General features: G+C 46.8%; 1 protein-coding gene and 1 pseudogene across 1 annotated transcript; one reads left to right on the forward strand and one right to left on the reverse strand.

Annotated features, from left to right (window-relative positions):
- Nucleotides 1-1,400: 1,400 nt before the first annotated feature.
- APOBEC2 (apolipoprotein B mRNA editing enzyme catalytic subunit 2) lies at nucleotides 1,401-14,578 on the reverse strand. Its single transcript, XM_059701772.1, has 3 exons — nucleotides 14,282-14,578; nucleotides 4,468-5,031; nucleotides 1,401-1,821 (listed from the first exon to the last, which is right to left on the reverse strand). Exons 1-2 carry the CDS (start codon nucleotides 14,422-14,424, stop codon nucleotides 4,488-4,490), a joined length of 687 nt encoding a protein of 228 aa, XP_059557755.1. The 5' UTR covers nucleotides 14,425-14,578; the 3' UTR covers nucleotides 1,401-1,821; nucleotides 4,468-4,487.
- Nucleotides 5,922-6,094, forward strand: LOC132237860 (U2 spliceosomal RNA; annotated as a pseudogene).
- Nucleotides 14,579-15,140: the final 562 nt, after the last annotated feature.

Genomic DNA, 15,140 nt, shown 5'->3' on the forward strand with positions numbered 1-15,140 from the left:
CTGGGAGGGAGAGCAGTAAATATTAATCCTTTTCTTAAGCTAAGAAAGCAGCACTTTGTCTACTCTTGTTTTTGTGGTGGGAGAAGAAAGTTCATGAGTTTAGCCAGTGGTTCCGTATCAGGGGTATTGGGAAAACAAGTGGAGTTTTCATCGCCCCCCCCCCCCCCCCGCCGTCCCCGTCCCCTGTCCCCGTTCCCTGTACTATGGTGTTATGAGTTAAAACAGCTAGACCTACTATTGATTTTCTCCCTTGAGTGAATTCTGGGCCTTCATGGGACTTGCTTTCTCAAGTGGACAAGAAGTGGATTTTAGAATGTGCTTGTTGAAACAGCAGGAGAGCACTGGTTAAATATAACCTTTGTACTTTAGACTTGTGTTCTTATCACACTGCAGCCTGATATGAGGCAGCAGTTTAAAAAAGTATTCCACATCTTTTGTGCCTCTGTGTGGAACACACAGCTCTCCATGTAGTTGGGGTGGGGTAGGGCAGGAGCAAGTTCATGACCAAACTTTTAGACTAAGCTTTTCTTGAAGAAGCTTTGCTTCTGTTCATTATTAGTAGTAAAACTGAGGGGGAAAGAAGGGAAGGAATGTCTCAATACACAAAACTGAAAATGAGAATGGGTGATAAGAGAAAACTTAGAATTAAATTATTTTGCAAACTATGCACATAAATCTTAACACTTGGGTGAAAACATTGCTGCTTCTGCATAGGGCAGTTTTTTTCTCACGGAGTAAGAACCTTCACGATTCTTTTAACAAAGCTTAGTTTTGTGGAGAACTGGCAGTAAGTGGAATTCCTGGACTCAGCAGGGATGTGATAAAATGTTTTGTTATTTGTAGATAGTCTTGGGGTCAAATTCCGATGACTTATCACACTCAAAGCCTGGAGAAAGGCATTGCCTGATAATCAGAATAAGCACATTATTCCTGGAAACCTAGTCAGAGTTTGGCAGCTACGCAGCAATTCACATGTGAAATTTTACTTCTACATAGGACTCAGATCTTTTAAGAAATGAGACTTTGACATCATCCTGCCATCACCATCAAGTACCACATGTTGACTCTTCATATTATGTATCTGAACATTAAAATCCTACTCACCTCTAATTAAGAGGCTAATTGCTTATTAGTTGGCTGTTGGGACATGGATATTTTAGAAGTATTTCCCATGCCTTTTGTTTCACCCTCTACTAAGGAATCTTGGAAGGAAATATTTTATGAAGGTCAAGACCAGGATGAGAAGTCTACATGGGAGAGTTAGTATCCTGTGTTGCCTAGCCAGGTTCTGATTTAAGCTTCCCTCCCACTTAAAATGTAGCCTGGGAAATCCCTATTCCTGGGACTTCATTGCTGTCCATAGTTAACATCTAAATGTCCAAGTTTCTTTAAAAACCTGGTCACAGAAAAACCACGCCACTTTTATTATTGCTGCTTATTTTTCTTTAAAAAAAAGACCAACTTAACATAAATGCATTTCTGGACATATTTAAAAAATCTGCACAGATCTTGGGTCCGAGGCTCTTTGCCTTAAGCAGCCCATTTGGGGGAATAATTAGGACCCTCAGACCCTTGATACTTGATGCCCATATATGTTTGCTATTTCTCCTTGCAACTCTCTTCTTTCCCAAGAGCAGCCTTAGAGAGAGAGGCACCGCTAAAATGATTTACAGCATGAGAAGTATATTTTGAGTCCTTAGAGGGTCTTATGCAGTGGGATTGGTTGGTGTTAAATGTTGTCCAGCTCCACGTGGTGTTAGGAAGTCAGGCGTGTCCCAGATGCCCATACATGTCACCGCCATCTCTTGGCAGCAGGCAGACCTTGAGAAAACAGAAAACATGTTACTGAGAGCCGTGCTGGCCCCAAACAATGAAGAATTTTCTGTTTTAATTACTGTCTCTGTGTGCCTTCCCCAAGTCCCAGAATTTCTCCATTGTGTCCTGTGACTTCTGGTTTACCCAGGGTTGAATCTGTTCCATTCATGTTTGGTATGGTGCACACAGAAAAGCCCAGAAGAGATCTGCTTTAACTCTGTTCTTTTGAGTTGAATACATGGCTAAATCCTAGTCTGTCATTTTTTAAAAAGATGGAATAAGAAATATGAGGAAATTTTTCTTTAGCAAATGCCTATTTCTTGGGATTATTTTAATTAAGCAGAGTTGTTTGGTCTTGTAGGTAACAACTCTATTTTTTTTTAAACTTAGTACATTTTAACCTTTTCCTTCAGGAACATGAGCAACTCAAATAGAGTACTGGGAAGCATGTTAATAATGGGTCCAGATAATATAGGTATGTCCACTAGTGGAAAGAGGCTTATAATGTGGAAAATGTCCAATAATATTTTAAGAAGAATTTGACTTAGAAATGCACTTTTCCATCAAGCTGATTTATTATCTATTTACTTCTGTTTAGATTAGCATAAGGTACAACCCTCAATTATCTAAAATTAAAAGCTCTACTTAATCTTCCCTGAAATGCTTAATTTTTATAGCAGACTTAGCCATCTCATTTGGCTTAATGAGGGAAAAACAACAACAACATACACAAATCCCTGAGGACCTGCTAGTTAGGCAGCTGGAAGAAGTGGCCCATGACTCTGAAAGATGTTTACGAAGTATACTAGGGTTAAAAATTAAGCTACTAGTCTTTCTGTAGAATCTATGTAGGGTTTATAATTACCCTAATAAAATCTTCAAGGAATTTAAAAGCTAATTTTGTATCTTCAAAGGTCACCCTTACAAATCTGATGTATTACTACGTAAAGTGGTGTCTTATTTTATATGCATAGAGTACCACGTGACATTACCTGACCATAGTCTCACTGAATTCAATGAATGGATCCTGTTTTTTTTGTAAGAAATGGCTGAAAATTGTGTCTTTATGGATTGGTGAGTGCTCATCTGGAGCAGCGGTTGCCAACCTTTGGGACCTCACGGACCACCGGTTGGCGACCACTGATCTGGAGGATGACCAGGCACCCTGAGCGCATGTCTAATAGCACACTACTGCCAACACCAACCTCCAGAAATTGATATTTTCAAAACGTGTTTCTGAAGTGAATCTTAAGACACCAAAAATGAATAACTTCATGGAAGCATGCTTCTTTTGTGCTTTAGTAATATGTTATTCCAAAATTAAGGTTTCTTAAAGAGGGTGGTGAAGACCCATTCCCTGTTACCAGAGGACTTTGATCAGGCCTAGTAAAGGGACTTAGTCATACATAGCATTGCTGTGGGAGCAAAGTAGAATAGACCAAATTCAAAAAAAGATAGCAAAGAATTCTTTACCCTCTTTCCTGAGGGTAATTGGCCTGTTTCTGTAAGAGTCTAATTTACCCTCAGCAAGAGGCCAAATCGGCCTTAATTGTGTCCTAATTATTTACTTAAATAGCTAATTTTTACCTCCAGTTCTCCTATTACATCTTGATATCTGTAGGAGGCTACTTCTGAGCGGCTGCCTAATTTACAAACATCTTTTTAACCCTTTAAACATTCCTGCATGGAAAAGCGTGTTGCTATATTATCCCCATCCCTGCATTCAGCATTTTTTTCTGAGTTCTGCTGTCTTTTCAACATTGGGAAAATGTTCTTGCATTATACATTCACACAGCAAGTATTGGTCTCCCTCAAAGCAGAATCATTTGTTTGAAAACAACATTTTTGCTCTGGCCAAAAATTGGGGAATTTCAAAAGTATCAAAAATGAAAAAAAAAATTACCCCCAATAGAATGAAACACCTGCTTTAGAGGAAAAAATGGAATGGTAGGATTGCAAATGGAGGTGGGAGCAAGGCATCTACATTACTAATTCTGGATACACGCCCATGGGGGCATAGTTAGGAGATTGAAATATATTCTAGGCTGTTTTCCAGTAATAGGCTCTTGTGCCATCTAACCCTTAATACAGACTTTCTCATGAAAGCTTTCAGATTCCTGTCAACCCTACGATTCCATGTTATAGGGAAAGTTAGTCTGATATAAAAGAGTAGGAGGGAAAAGGATTTAGGGAGAGGAATTTAGAGGAAATAAAAGGAGAGAGGATCTTCTAAAACAGTGGTTCTCAACCTTCCTAATGCCGCGACCCTTTAATACAGTTCCTCATGTTGTGGTGACCCCCAACCATAAAATTATTTTCATTGCTACTTCATAACTGTAATTTTGCTGCTGTTGTGAACTGTAATGTAAATGTCTGATATGCAGGATGTATTTTCGTTGTGACAAATTGAACATAATTAAAGCATAGTGATTAATCACAAAAACAATATGTAATTATATGTGTTTTCCAATGGTCTTAGGCGACCCCTGTGAAAGGGTTGTTTGACCCCCAAAGGGGTCGCGACCCACAGGTTGAGAACCGCTGTTCCAAAGCAGAAAAATAAAGTCTTTCCCAAGGAAAATCTAGGCCCACTGGTTCCACCTGACCTCCAGCCTTCAGCCCTGTGACTGGAGTACCGGCGCCGTGACTTACGTGAGGCCGAGCGCAGTGGCCTACTTCAGGATGTCGGCCAACTTTTCCTCGTAGTACAGGAAGTTCTCCTGAATGTCCTCCCAGGGCTCAAAGGCCTTGGATTCGCCCTCTTCCTGCTCCACGAAATTCTGCCAGATGTACTCGAAGTCCTGGGGCTTCATGATGCGCAGCCTGCAGCCCGCCTCCTTCAGCTTCTTCAGCGCAGCCTGCATCTCGGGCTCCTCCCACATGAAGAGGCGCCCCACCAGGATGAGCAGGCGCAGGTTCTTGGTCTTGCCGAGGGTTTTGATGATGCGGTCGGCGCAAGCTACGCAGGGGCTGGAGGACACGTACCAGGTGACGTTGTAGCGCAGGGCCGGGTCGAAGGTGGGCACGACGGTGTTGAAGAACGCTTCCTCCGCGTGGGCAGTTGCATGCTCGTCCTCCAGGTATCCCCGGGACGCCTGCACTTGGCCCCCCTTGTCCTGCACCTCAATCACGTAGCAGAGGAAGGTCTTGTTCCGCCCCGAGCTGTACTCCACATTCCGGAACTGGAACTTGAAGTAGTTAACAGGCAGCCGCTCCCTGTGGGGTGGAGAAGACAAAAGGACAGGAAAGAAGAGAAGGATGAGTCCTTCGTAGGGCCAGACCTCCTCGGCATGAGGGACAAAAAGGCATGAAGGCATCCCACAGGGTTTCTCTGGAGGAAAGAGAATTTGGGGTGAGGGGTGCATTCTGGTCACCCCATCAGGAAGGGTCTCCAAACAAGCAACATTACTTGCTGTGCACAACGCACGCCTACATTTCTAAGTCAATGTCTCTTTAAGCTGGCTCTACATTAGAAGCACCTAGAAGGCTCTGCCAGTAATGCCTGGGCCCCACACAAAACCAGTTAAATCAGAAACATCTGGGGGTAGGAGGGGCCAGGCATCAGCAGATTAAAAAGCTCTCCAGATGATCCTAATTTGTGGCCAGGTTTGAAAAGCAGTGTTCAAATAGTAATTTTACAAAGTAGCAAGCATACACAATTTCTCATGACAGCAGGACAAAGACTTCGCGGAACATTTCATACTTCGTTCCTCCTCCTTGTCATTCATGTATGTTGCATCTTCCCCACAGAATGGCCTACAGTTTGCAGTGCCACCACGCTCTCCTACTGACTGTTTCTCAAGCCTGTCTTTTCCCTCAGGCGAAAGAAAGGTTGTCCTAGAATTTTTATCTTGGAGGCCACACTAAGGGTATCTTGATATGATTTAGCTTCTAAGATTTGGCCCCTACCCTCCAGATGCTTATAACCTAGCAGCTAGATTCCAGCTGGCCAGGAGAGATATAAATAAGACAGCTGCAAACAATAGAAAACTGCTAAAACGCAGTAGGCAGAGTGAAGGACATATGAAGGCTCTTGAAAGTTTAGCCTTGATTCAGGAGGCAATAGAGAATCGTTACAGGTTCTTGAGTAACAAAAGACACAATAAATCACTTTTCTTTGGCTAAGATCGAGTATAGTATCTGTTCTTACCAGTTTAATATCCGATACGGCCTCTACCCAAGGATGATATATTAAATGAATTTTTGGAGCAGGGAGGTGGAGTAGGAGCTTGCTCCGTCTGCTTATCTCTTGCAGTACTTTCGGAATGGTGCACAAAAAAGAAAAGAGAGAAAGACAGTAAAAGTCATGCCCACAGAAGAGGACTGTGGTGACTTTAAGCAGACAGAGTGAGGCTGGAGAAAGCCTGAAATAGAGACAGCCCACTGGAGTCTGAGGAAACCAGACTTGGTGGTGAATATGTCCAGTGGCTTCAAGGGGAGATGGATGACGAGGAAAGGAAAGAAGCAGAAAAAGGCCGGTTTTAAAAAATACATATTTTTATTGATTTCAGAGAGGAAGGGAGAGGGAGAGAGAGATAGAAATATCAGTGATGAGAGAGAATTATTGATTTGGCTTCCTCCTGCATGCCCCCTTTTGGGGATGGAGCCCACAGCTTAGGCATGTGACCTCCTGGTTCATAGGTCGACACTCAAACACTGAGCCACTGCGGCCAGACTTTGAAAAGTTTAGTAGTAAGAAGAAGGGGAGAAAAGTGCAGACAGACTATGAGACAGGACATCAGAGTTGAAGGTTGTTTCTATCTTCATATGTAGGGGGCTGTTTTTCTAAAATAGGAAGATTTGTGCAGGTTTGAAGGCCAAGGAGGCTAGAATAGGAGAGCGTGACAATGCCAGAGGGAGAGCAGGGGATGACTAGCACCAGCTGGACAGGTTGAATGTTTTCTTTTTAAAACATGTCATCTCTGGGGAGCATTTGAGATCTTGCCCCCCAGCAGATGTCATCAGTTTGGCTCAAATAAACTCATAACAATTCTCCAAATAAAAATAAAAACAAAAGTGCAATGTCTCCGGCTGCCCCAGAAGATAGCCTGAGGCAACCATTAACTTCTCTGCTGCTTCTTTCCCCGCCTGCTGTTTCCCCAAAGAGGTCAGCTAACTCCCTGGGCTGCCGGGGAATCCCTGGCATCCAGGGTCTTGGCTTGTTAGGGGTAAGCAGCAGGTGCCAAAGAGCTGAGTAAACTTGAGCCGTTGCCCTGCAGTGTGCCCTTCCTGCCATCACCAACTTTATTCTCCCCAAGTTTCCGTGTCCCTTGCTGGCAAGTTAAGTTTCCACTTCGGAGATGGATGTGTTTGAGGACCCAGCCCCAGGGATTCCTTTGGGTGCTATACTTAGCTCTCTAAGCCCCTCTGTCCCCGGTTGGATGTGTTCGTTATTGACTCAGTATTCTGGGAGAATGGATGACCGATGCTGCCCCTCTCCCCTTTCAGCCCCTCTGGGATTAGCTCTCCCTAATAAACTCACCCGCCAGACCACTCCTGAACTTTGCGGTTGCTAAATGACCCCTTCTCTTCCGGAGTGGCTGTTCCCTTCCAAGAAGCACAGAGCTTACCTTTCTCACCCAAGTCCTTTTTTGCTCTTCAAGGCCTTTTGCCAGACCATCCCACCCCACCCCACCCCACCCCGAGTCTAATCCAGAGCCACCTGTATGATAGATTCTCAGAAGTCCTCACTTCATGTTGTCAATAAATTCTGCAACTTTAACCAAAACAACATATAAGAACCCAATTTTACCATAGGCTAAACAATATAAACAAGATTTAAGTTCCGATGGCATCTCACCAATGTTATAATGAAACGTTGAAAAAGGCGTGGTTATTGGAGGACCTGCTGTTTTCATGACTTCGTGATTGGCTTGAGGGCTTCAGCAACGGCTGTCAGTGGTCCCTCGGGTTTCCTTCTGGAACCCCCAGAAGTATTGCACCAACGTGGCCAAGTATAGTCCAGCCTAGAGTATGAAATTGGCCAGCGTGCAATTGCCAGTTGGCCTGATGGTCTGAGACTGCTGCTTTCTCAGCCCCTCTTAAGCTCTGGTGTTTTTCCCTCGTCCTTCCCTGGGCAAGGGGAGAGGACCGAGAGAAACGTGAAACCCAAGGGAGAGGAGGAAAGTTCACTTCTATAAATATCATTTTCCAACCCCTCTGGCCAGCAGCCTCATGGTCTACCCTGCCCCTCCCCAGAGACAATAGAAAGACAAAATAGATGCCTCAGGGAGGGAAGTGCTTTCAAGGGGCAAAGGATAGTCAGGGAAGGCCTTGGTCCTAGCCTTTCCTTTGGGCTTCCTCAGAGACTGGGTTTGCGTGGCTTCTCCAGTTTGGTCTTCTGGAAGGAGCATAAAGATCAAGTGATGTTCTTTCGGAATTCCCACAGACTGAAAGAGCTGGGCCCCTGAGGGAAACCAGGGCAACAGAGTTGGTAGAGCTCTGAAACGTCCCCAGGGAGCTAAGACAACATGGTCATCTTGGGTGGTATTACAGAATCACAAACTAAGCCAACACTATTATGCCCACTGGTAGAAGGGGAAACAGTGACACTTCTTAAATTATCACAAACATTTTTTTCTAAGTAGTATGATATGCCGGTGGACCACATTTACTTATACTCTGAACCCCAGCAGATAAGTTACTGCTAAAGTGGTGTGTGTGTGTGTGTGTGTGTGTGTGTGTGTGTTGGAGTGGTGGTCAGGAGAGAGATGCAGATGGTAGAATTTTTTACCTGGGCTCAGTTGCTTCTTCAGGCACAGAAACCAACAGCATTATTCCTACCCCCAGCCTCTTTAAGTACCACTTTCTCATACTTTCTGCAGTCAAGGCCATTCACACTTCATCTGCTTAGACCCAGGGTACTGGACTGGGCATTGCAATTCTCTAGGCAGGAAACTGAGAATCCAGATATCTAGAAAAAAATTGGGATGATAGTCTGCTTGGTGGAGAGGAAGGGATGTGAGTAAATGTGTGTATATATACGTATGTGTGTATACATATATACACATGCATGTATGTATGTATATACACATATATGTGTGTGTATATATATGCACACATGTCTACAATAATAAAAGCATAATATGCTAATTAGACTGGACATCCTTCTGGATGAAGCCACAGTGGCGGGGGCTGAGCCCCTTGCATGAATTTTATGCATTGGGCCTCTGATATATACAGTGGGGCCTTGACTTACGAGTGTCCCAACTAACGAGTTTTTCGAGATACGAGCCGTCTCTCAGCCGATTTTTTGCTTTGAGTTGCGAGCTAAAATTCGGGTTACGAGCCAGCTTCAGATACCCCACCACTAGTTGGCGCAGCGAACGTCACAGTGAACGCCACTACATCAGCCCAGCATCACGCGTCTCACTCATTCACTTTCAGATTTGACATACGAGTAATTTGAGTTACGAGCTCCATCACGGAACGAATTAAACTTGTAAGTCAAGGCCCTACTGTGTATATATATATATATGTATATATATATATCCATGTTCACATTTAAAAACATTTGCGTTTTCTAAACAAAAATCTATACAGTGAAAAGAAGCAACCTGGAGGGCAGTAGATGCTGGTCTGAGATTAAATATTTGCTCCAAGATAATCTAGGGAGTGGAAAATCCATTCACTGGTAACTGAGTGTTGACTCATTTCAGCTTTCTTTCACTAGACCTGCTCAAAAGAGGCTGAATTGCCAGTTTCAGGTTCCTTTTCCATTTTCAGACAACTTTCAAAGTGAATTCTAAAGTGGGCCTCAACTGAAGGAGGAGTGGAGATAAGCTGAGAGTTAGAACAGACTGACTTCCTTGCGCTGAGAAGGGGTGTGGTGGGCTGCCTGCTCCTGATTGGCAGTTCTGGATAGGATTCCGACCTAGGCAGGCCCTGAGTCCACGCCTTTTCCCTGAGCAGCACCATCTTTACACTGAGCTCTGACCTTCCACTGGCCCTCACTGGGGAGGAGACCAGGGTGGTTAGTCAGTGCTGTCTTCTATTCTTTTAAATATATATATAGATTTCAGAGAGGACGGGAGAGGGAGAGAGAGATAGGAATATCAGTGATGAAAGAGAATCATTGATCGGCTGCCTCCTGGGGATCGAGCCTGCAACCCAGGCATGTGCCCTGACCAGGAATCAAATGGTGACCTCCTGGTTCATAGGTCTACACTCAGCCACTGAGCCATGCCATCCTGTCTCAATTCTTTATGGACCAAACCTTCCCAGCATGCTCCAGTGTCCAGGGTAAGGGGTGAGGGGCTTGTGGCATTAACAATGGTGTGAAGGCCCCTCACTCCTTGCCTGTCCCTTTCCTTTGAACCCTGCCTTGTCCCTCAGCCAGAGTAAACTACTGGAAGCTAAAGCAGTGTCCGGAAGGAAAATCACTGCATGTGCCATTCATCTCCGTTCCATAATAACCCCTTGATAGCAGGTTCAGCTTCATGCAAAATCATAAACAAATAACTAGAGGCAAAGACAAACACACAGGTGCTGCCAGGCTAAGCCACAGTCAGTCACCCATCACTGGGTGGAGAGATGGGACACAACCAATCCTGGTGGCCTGGTGCTTCCCTAGAGCATGCTGTGTCCAGAGGCAGCCAGGGACCAGTGAAATCCTCTCTGGGCCTACTGCTGCTGGATCTTCATACACCCTGAATTTCCCTCCTTGAGAAGTTCCCCTGCAAATAATTCCCTATCCCAGTGCCTTGCAGAGAGCCCGGCACACAATAGGTGCTCCTCATTAGTTCACCCCTTTATTCAACAACAAATACTTATTACCAACAAATACTTATGGAAGGAAGGATCTCCTTCCATAGCGAGCTCCTGGAACCAAGGACTCTGCTGGCCCGAGGCTCTCGGCGGCCCCTATGTCTATATTCATCTGTGCCCATTGCTTTTTTAATCCTGGGTGGAGGGTGGCTTTGGTTGGGCATGAGCTGGGTATTATTCTTGGTGCTAGGGATAAAGCAGTTAAAAGGCAACATCCCTATCCTTATGGAAGTTAAATAGTAGTGGAGGAAAGGGGCAGCAAATAAATGATTCCTACTCAATAAATATTAGTTGACTATAATTGACTCCTCTTTATGGCTTTTTTAGACACAGCGTGATGATTTGGAGTCGGACAGTCCTGGGGTGCACGCCCCGCTCCATCCACTAGCTTTGGGCAAATTACTCATCCCTCCAAGGCTTGGTTTCCTCATCTGAAAGATAGGTTGAGTAACTGAACCCCTCAGGTTTTGAACAACTGCTGATGCCCAAAAATTAGACCTAGCATTGATGGATGGGGCCTTTTTTTGGCCTCAAATCTTAACCCTCAGAGCCCATCGTAAGTACTACCAACCTCAGCCCTTCTCTACTCTTCCTCTCACTTTCAGAGGTTCCTGTCTTTCAGTGGTGTGCTAGCTTAGCACCCAGGAAGCTGAGAGAAAGCGAAAAGACCCTCATTTCTAACTTTGCTGACTTCTGTAGTAAACACTCGCATCACTGCGATTTCAAGAACTCGGAGCTGGGAAGAGAGATGCACAGTCGACTCAGCCAATGTGAGCTGGCGGGGGCCCACCACTGCAGCTTTAGATCCCCTTCTAACACTTTCCTCCAAGTTATTGATAACTAGAGGCCCGGTGCACGAATTCATGCACCAGTGGTGTCCCTTGGCCTGGCCTGTGGGATCGGGCCAAAGCCGGCTCTCTGACATCCCCCGAGGGGTCCCAGATTGTGAGAGGGCACAGGCCAGGCCGAGGGACCCCACTGGTGCACAATCAGGGCTGGGGAGGGACATGAGAGGTTTGCCAGCTGGGGGACTGTGAGAGGGCTCCAGGGCATGTCCGGCCCATCTTGCTCAGTCCTGATTGGCCAGACCCCAGCAGCAAGCTAACCTACCAGTCGAAGCGTCTGCCCCCTGGTGGTCAGTGCGCGTCATACCGACTGGTTGACCAGTTGACTGTCTGCCCCCTGGTGGTCAGTGCACGTCATAGTGAGCGGTTGAGAGACCTTAGCATATCATTAACATATTATGCTTTGATTGGTTGAATGGCCTACTGGTTGACCAGACACTTAGCATATTAGGCTTTTATTATATAGGATGGTCTTAGGTCTGCTTCTATCCTGAGTGCCCTCTTCAAACCAGAATCATGACAAGCAGGGTCTCTCTCTCTATTCCTACCCAGTACTCCTTTCTCACCTCAGACTCTTTGCTAAAAAGCCACCTGCTCTCTGCTAGTTTGTGACACTTCTAAGGAGTAGTATGGACAGACTCACCCCTGTGGGACAGGCTAGGAGAGGACCTGCTTGGGACCCCTTTGACTCTAGGGCATCTGGAGAAGAAGGAGAGGAAAGTCACTCCCTCATCCTGTCCCTGCATAGACATAGCCGCACCTCTGGGCTATTTTAAGCTGCCTGTTTACCCCTGGGGCCCAGGAGACAGCTCTCCACAGCTGTCACTTGTGGCCAGGAAACACTCAGGGCTCCACCTCCCCCCTGAGCTGCCCAGAAAGCTGCCCGACCTGTGACCCTTTTTCTGAGCCACGGGTCAGGGAAAGCCTCTGAACCACGCTGCCCTGCAGATGGAGACAGGTGGAGCTCTGCTTGGTAAACCTGGGAACCAGAATGAGTAAGAAAACAGTGGGAAGGTCACTTGGCTGGAGTCAAATGACCTGCCACTTACTGGTCCTGAGGTCCCGGACAAGTCACTCAATCTCCCTTGCTCAGTTTCCCCGTCTGAGAGTGGCAATGCTATAGCTCCCTCTCCTAGCACTGTGCTGAGGGTTGAATGAGCTCATGCATGTGAACGTTTGCCATGCTTATAAAGACTTGGACAGATGTAAGTTACACGAGAGGACTTAACCCTTTAGGACCCATCACCCTGGGACTCCAAAGCCTATTTAACTCAACAAACACCGTCTAATTCTGTTCAGAGCCTACCCTGTCCCTGTGTGGGGAGATCACAGCCTGCACCGAGTGGGCGCGTGTGTGCTCGTCTGCGTGGCCAGGACAGCGTGCACCAGCGTGCTTAGGGGACAGAAAAAGGGTCTCCTTCCATAGCCAGCTCCTGGAACCGAGGACTCTGCTGGCCTGCAGCTCTCGGCGGCCCCTATGTCTATATTCATCTGTGCCCATTGCTTTTTTAATCCTAGGTTGAGGGCAACTTTGGTTGGGCATGGGCGAACGCTCTACCCTGAATTCTTGCCTCTGGAATTAGGATGCATTTCCCTCGGGTTCGCTTAGAAATTGGAAAATTCCTGAGCTGGAAGGGAGCTTGGAAATCAGCTAGCATAACTTGCCTAAAAAAACGGAGGCAGGACTGGAAAGCGACTTGCCAAGCTTAAAGTGGCAGGTCACATTGCCACCCAGGGATCCTTCTGCCCCTTGAAGGCACCACGCCCCTTAGTGCGACTCCTCTGCCTGGGCGCCTTGCTGGACCCCCGGGGGGAACCTTGGCTCAGGAGGAAATGTGGCCCCACGTATCCCCCTCTTATTCTTTGCTTAGAAACTTAGCGGGGTCCTCTCTTAAAGGGACACAGAGGGAAGAGGAGGAAGACCACTTGGAGCTATTCCTAGAGACGCACGATGCGGATAAGACAGAAGGACCCTGTAAGCAGCCCCTGCGTGGGGCCTCCCCACCCTTTGCTCTGGGTCCTGGTTCCTCCGGCTGGGCTGTGGCTACAGGGGTGGGGTCCCTCTTCTGTCCAGAAGCTCCTGGCCTAGCCTCTGTTATCTGGACTGTGACCTGTTTCCTGGGGGTGGAGGTGGACAGCCCCTGGGGAAGCTCAGAAAAGACTGAACAAGGACAAAGCTGCTTCTCACTCAGGCCTGGGGAAGGATGATCCTGTTTTAGGATCTTCTCCTCCTTCTAAAGCAGCGGTTCTCAACCTGTGGGTCGCGACCCTTTTGGGGGTTGAATGACCCTTTCACAGGGGTCGCCTAAGACCATCGGAAAACATATATAATTACATATTGTTTTTGTGATTAATCACTATGCTTTAATTATGTTCAATTTGTAACAATGAAATTGGGGGTCACCACAACATGAGGAACTGTATTAAAGGGTCGCGGCATGAGGAAGGTTGAGAACCAAAGAGGGAGACATGCAGATAGAGGAGAGGCCCACTCGGAAGCAGAGAGAAGGGAGGGAGGAGGCCCTGTGACTGGGGCCACATTTAAATGTGCCAGTGTCCTTACAGGTTCCTTGGGACTGAACAGAGAGGCGGGTGATGTCCCAAGACCAGGAGGCCTCAGCGGTGGTTGCACTGCCTCCAAGGAACTCCTCCTACCTCCCCTGACTAGAGGGTCCAGGGTGTCACCCCAAGAAGCCAAGCCAGATTGCTGCTGTGTCTCCAGCAGCCCGAGCCTTGCACGCCTGCGCACTCTCACAGTTTGGCCCTGACTCCTGCTATTACTGTCCTAAATCCCCCGGCCTGTCCCCAGCCCCTGCTCCTCTAGGGAGGAGGACCCAGGCCACACCAGCTCTCACCCCGTGACGATCTCAAAGGGGGGCAGCTGGATCAGCTCCTTCAGCTTCTCGGGGTCGTCCAGGTTCTCCAGATCCTCGCCATTCTGGGAGGCAGGCGCAGACGCCTCGGCGGCGGGGGCGGCAGCCTCTTCTTTCTGGGCCATGGCGGGGCTGTGGCTGGGGAGTCACTGAGAGGAGAGGAGAGGAGGCGGTCTGGGCCAGGGCCTGGCAGCAAAGTCCCAAGCAGCTGTCAGCAGCTAAATCTGCTGGGGATGACAGGCAGAGGACTGGGCAGGCCGGCTGAGTGCGCTCACCCTGCTACCACGACAGGCTTTATAAGCAGTGGCTGTCTGCCCCTCCCCCAGGCCCTCTCCTATCTTTTTTTAATTGAGTGACAGAGGGCGCCAGGATGGGGAGGAATGGAAAATCTGGCCATGAGTATCCCTATTTATCAGTAGGCAAAGACAGGAAGCTGGCAGGTGGGGATGGCTTCACCTACTCTCTCTCCCCTCCCCTGCTGGCTGACGTATGTATTCATATACAACCCCTCTGGTAAACACCACACTGTTGTCTGTGTCTATAAGGTTTTTTTGTTCTTGTTTTTTGTTTTTTTTTTGCTTGTTTGTTTTTTTTCTTTTGTTGCTTTGTTTTATATTCCACATGAGTGAAATCATATGGTTCGTGTCCTTTTCCATCTGACTTATTTCACTTAGCACGATACTCTCAAGATCCATCCATATTATTGCAATTGTCAGTATTTCATCTTTTCTTATGGCTGAGTACTATTCCATGGTATGTATGTACCACATCCTCTTCATCCAGTCACCCACTGTAGGACATTTAGGTTGTTCCCATATCTTGACCCCTGACAATAATGATG

Source organism: Myotis daubentonii, chromosome 6, assembly GCF_963259705.1.
Source record: "Myotis daubentonii chromosome 6, mMyoDau2.1, whole genome shotgun sequence".
NCBI lineage: Eukaryota > Metazoa > Chordata > Mammalia > Chiroptera > Vespertilionidae > Myotis > Myotis daubentonii.

Bases quoted from the DNA above. Each gene is read 5' to 3' on its own strand.
- APOBEC2 (XM_059701772.1), bottom strand. From the start codon at position 14,424: ATGGCCCAGAAAGAAGAGGCTGCCGCCCCCGCCGCCGAGGCGTCTGCG. The intron at 5,032-14,281 runs GTGAGAGCTGGT...TCCACCCCACAG, and splicing joins CCCTTTGAGATCGTCACGGG to GGAGCGGCTGCCTGTTAACT.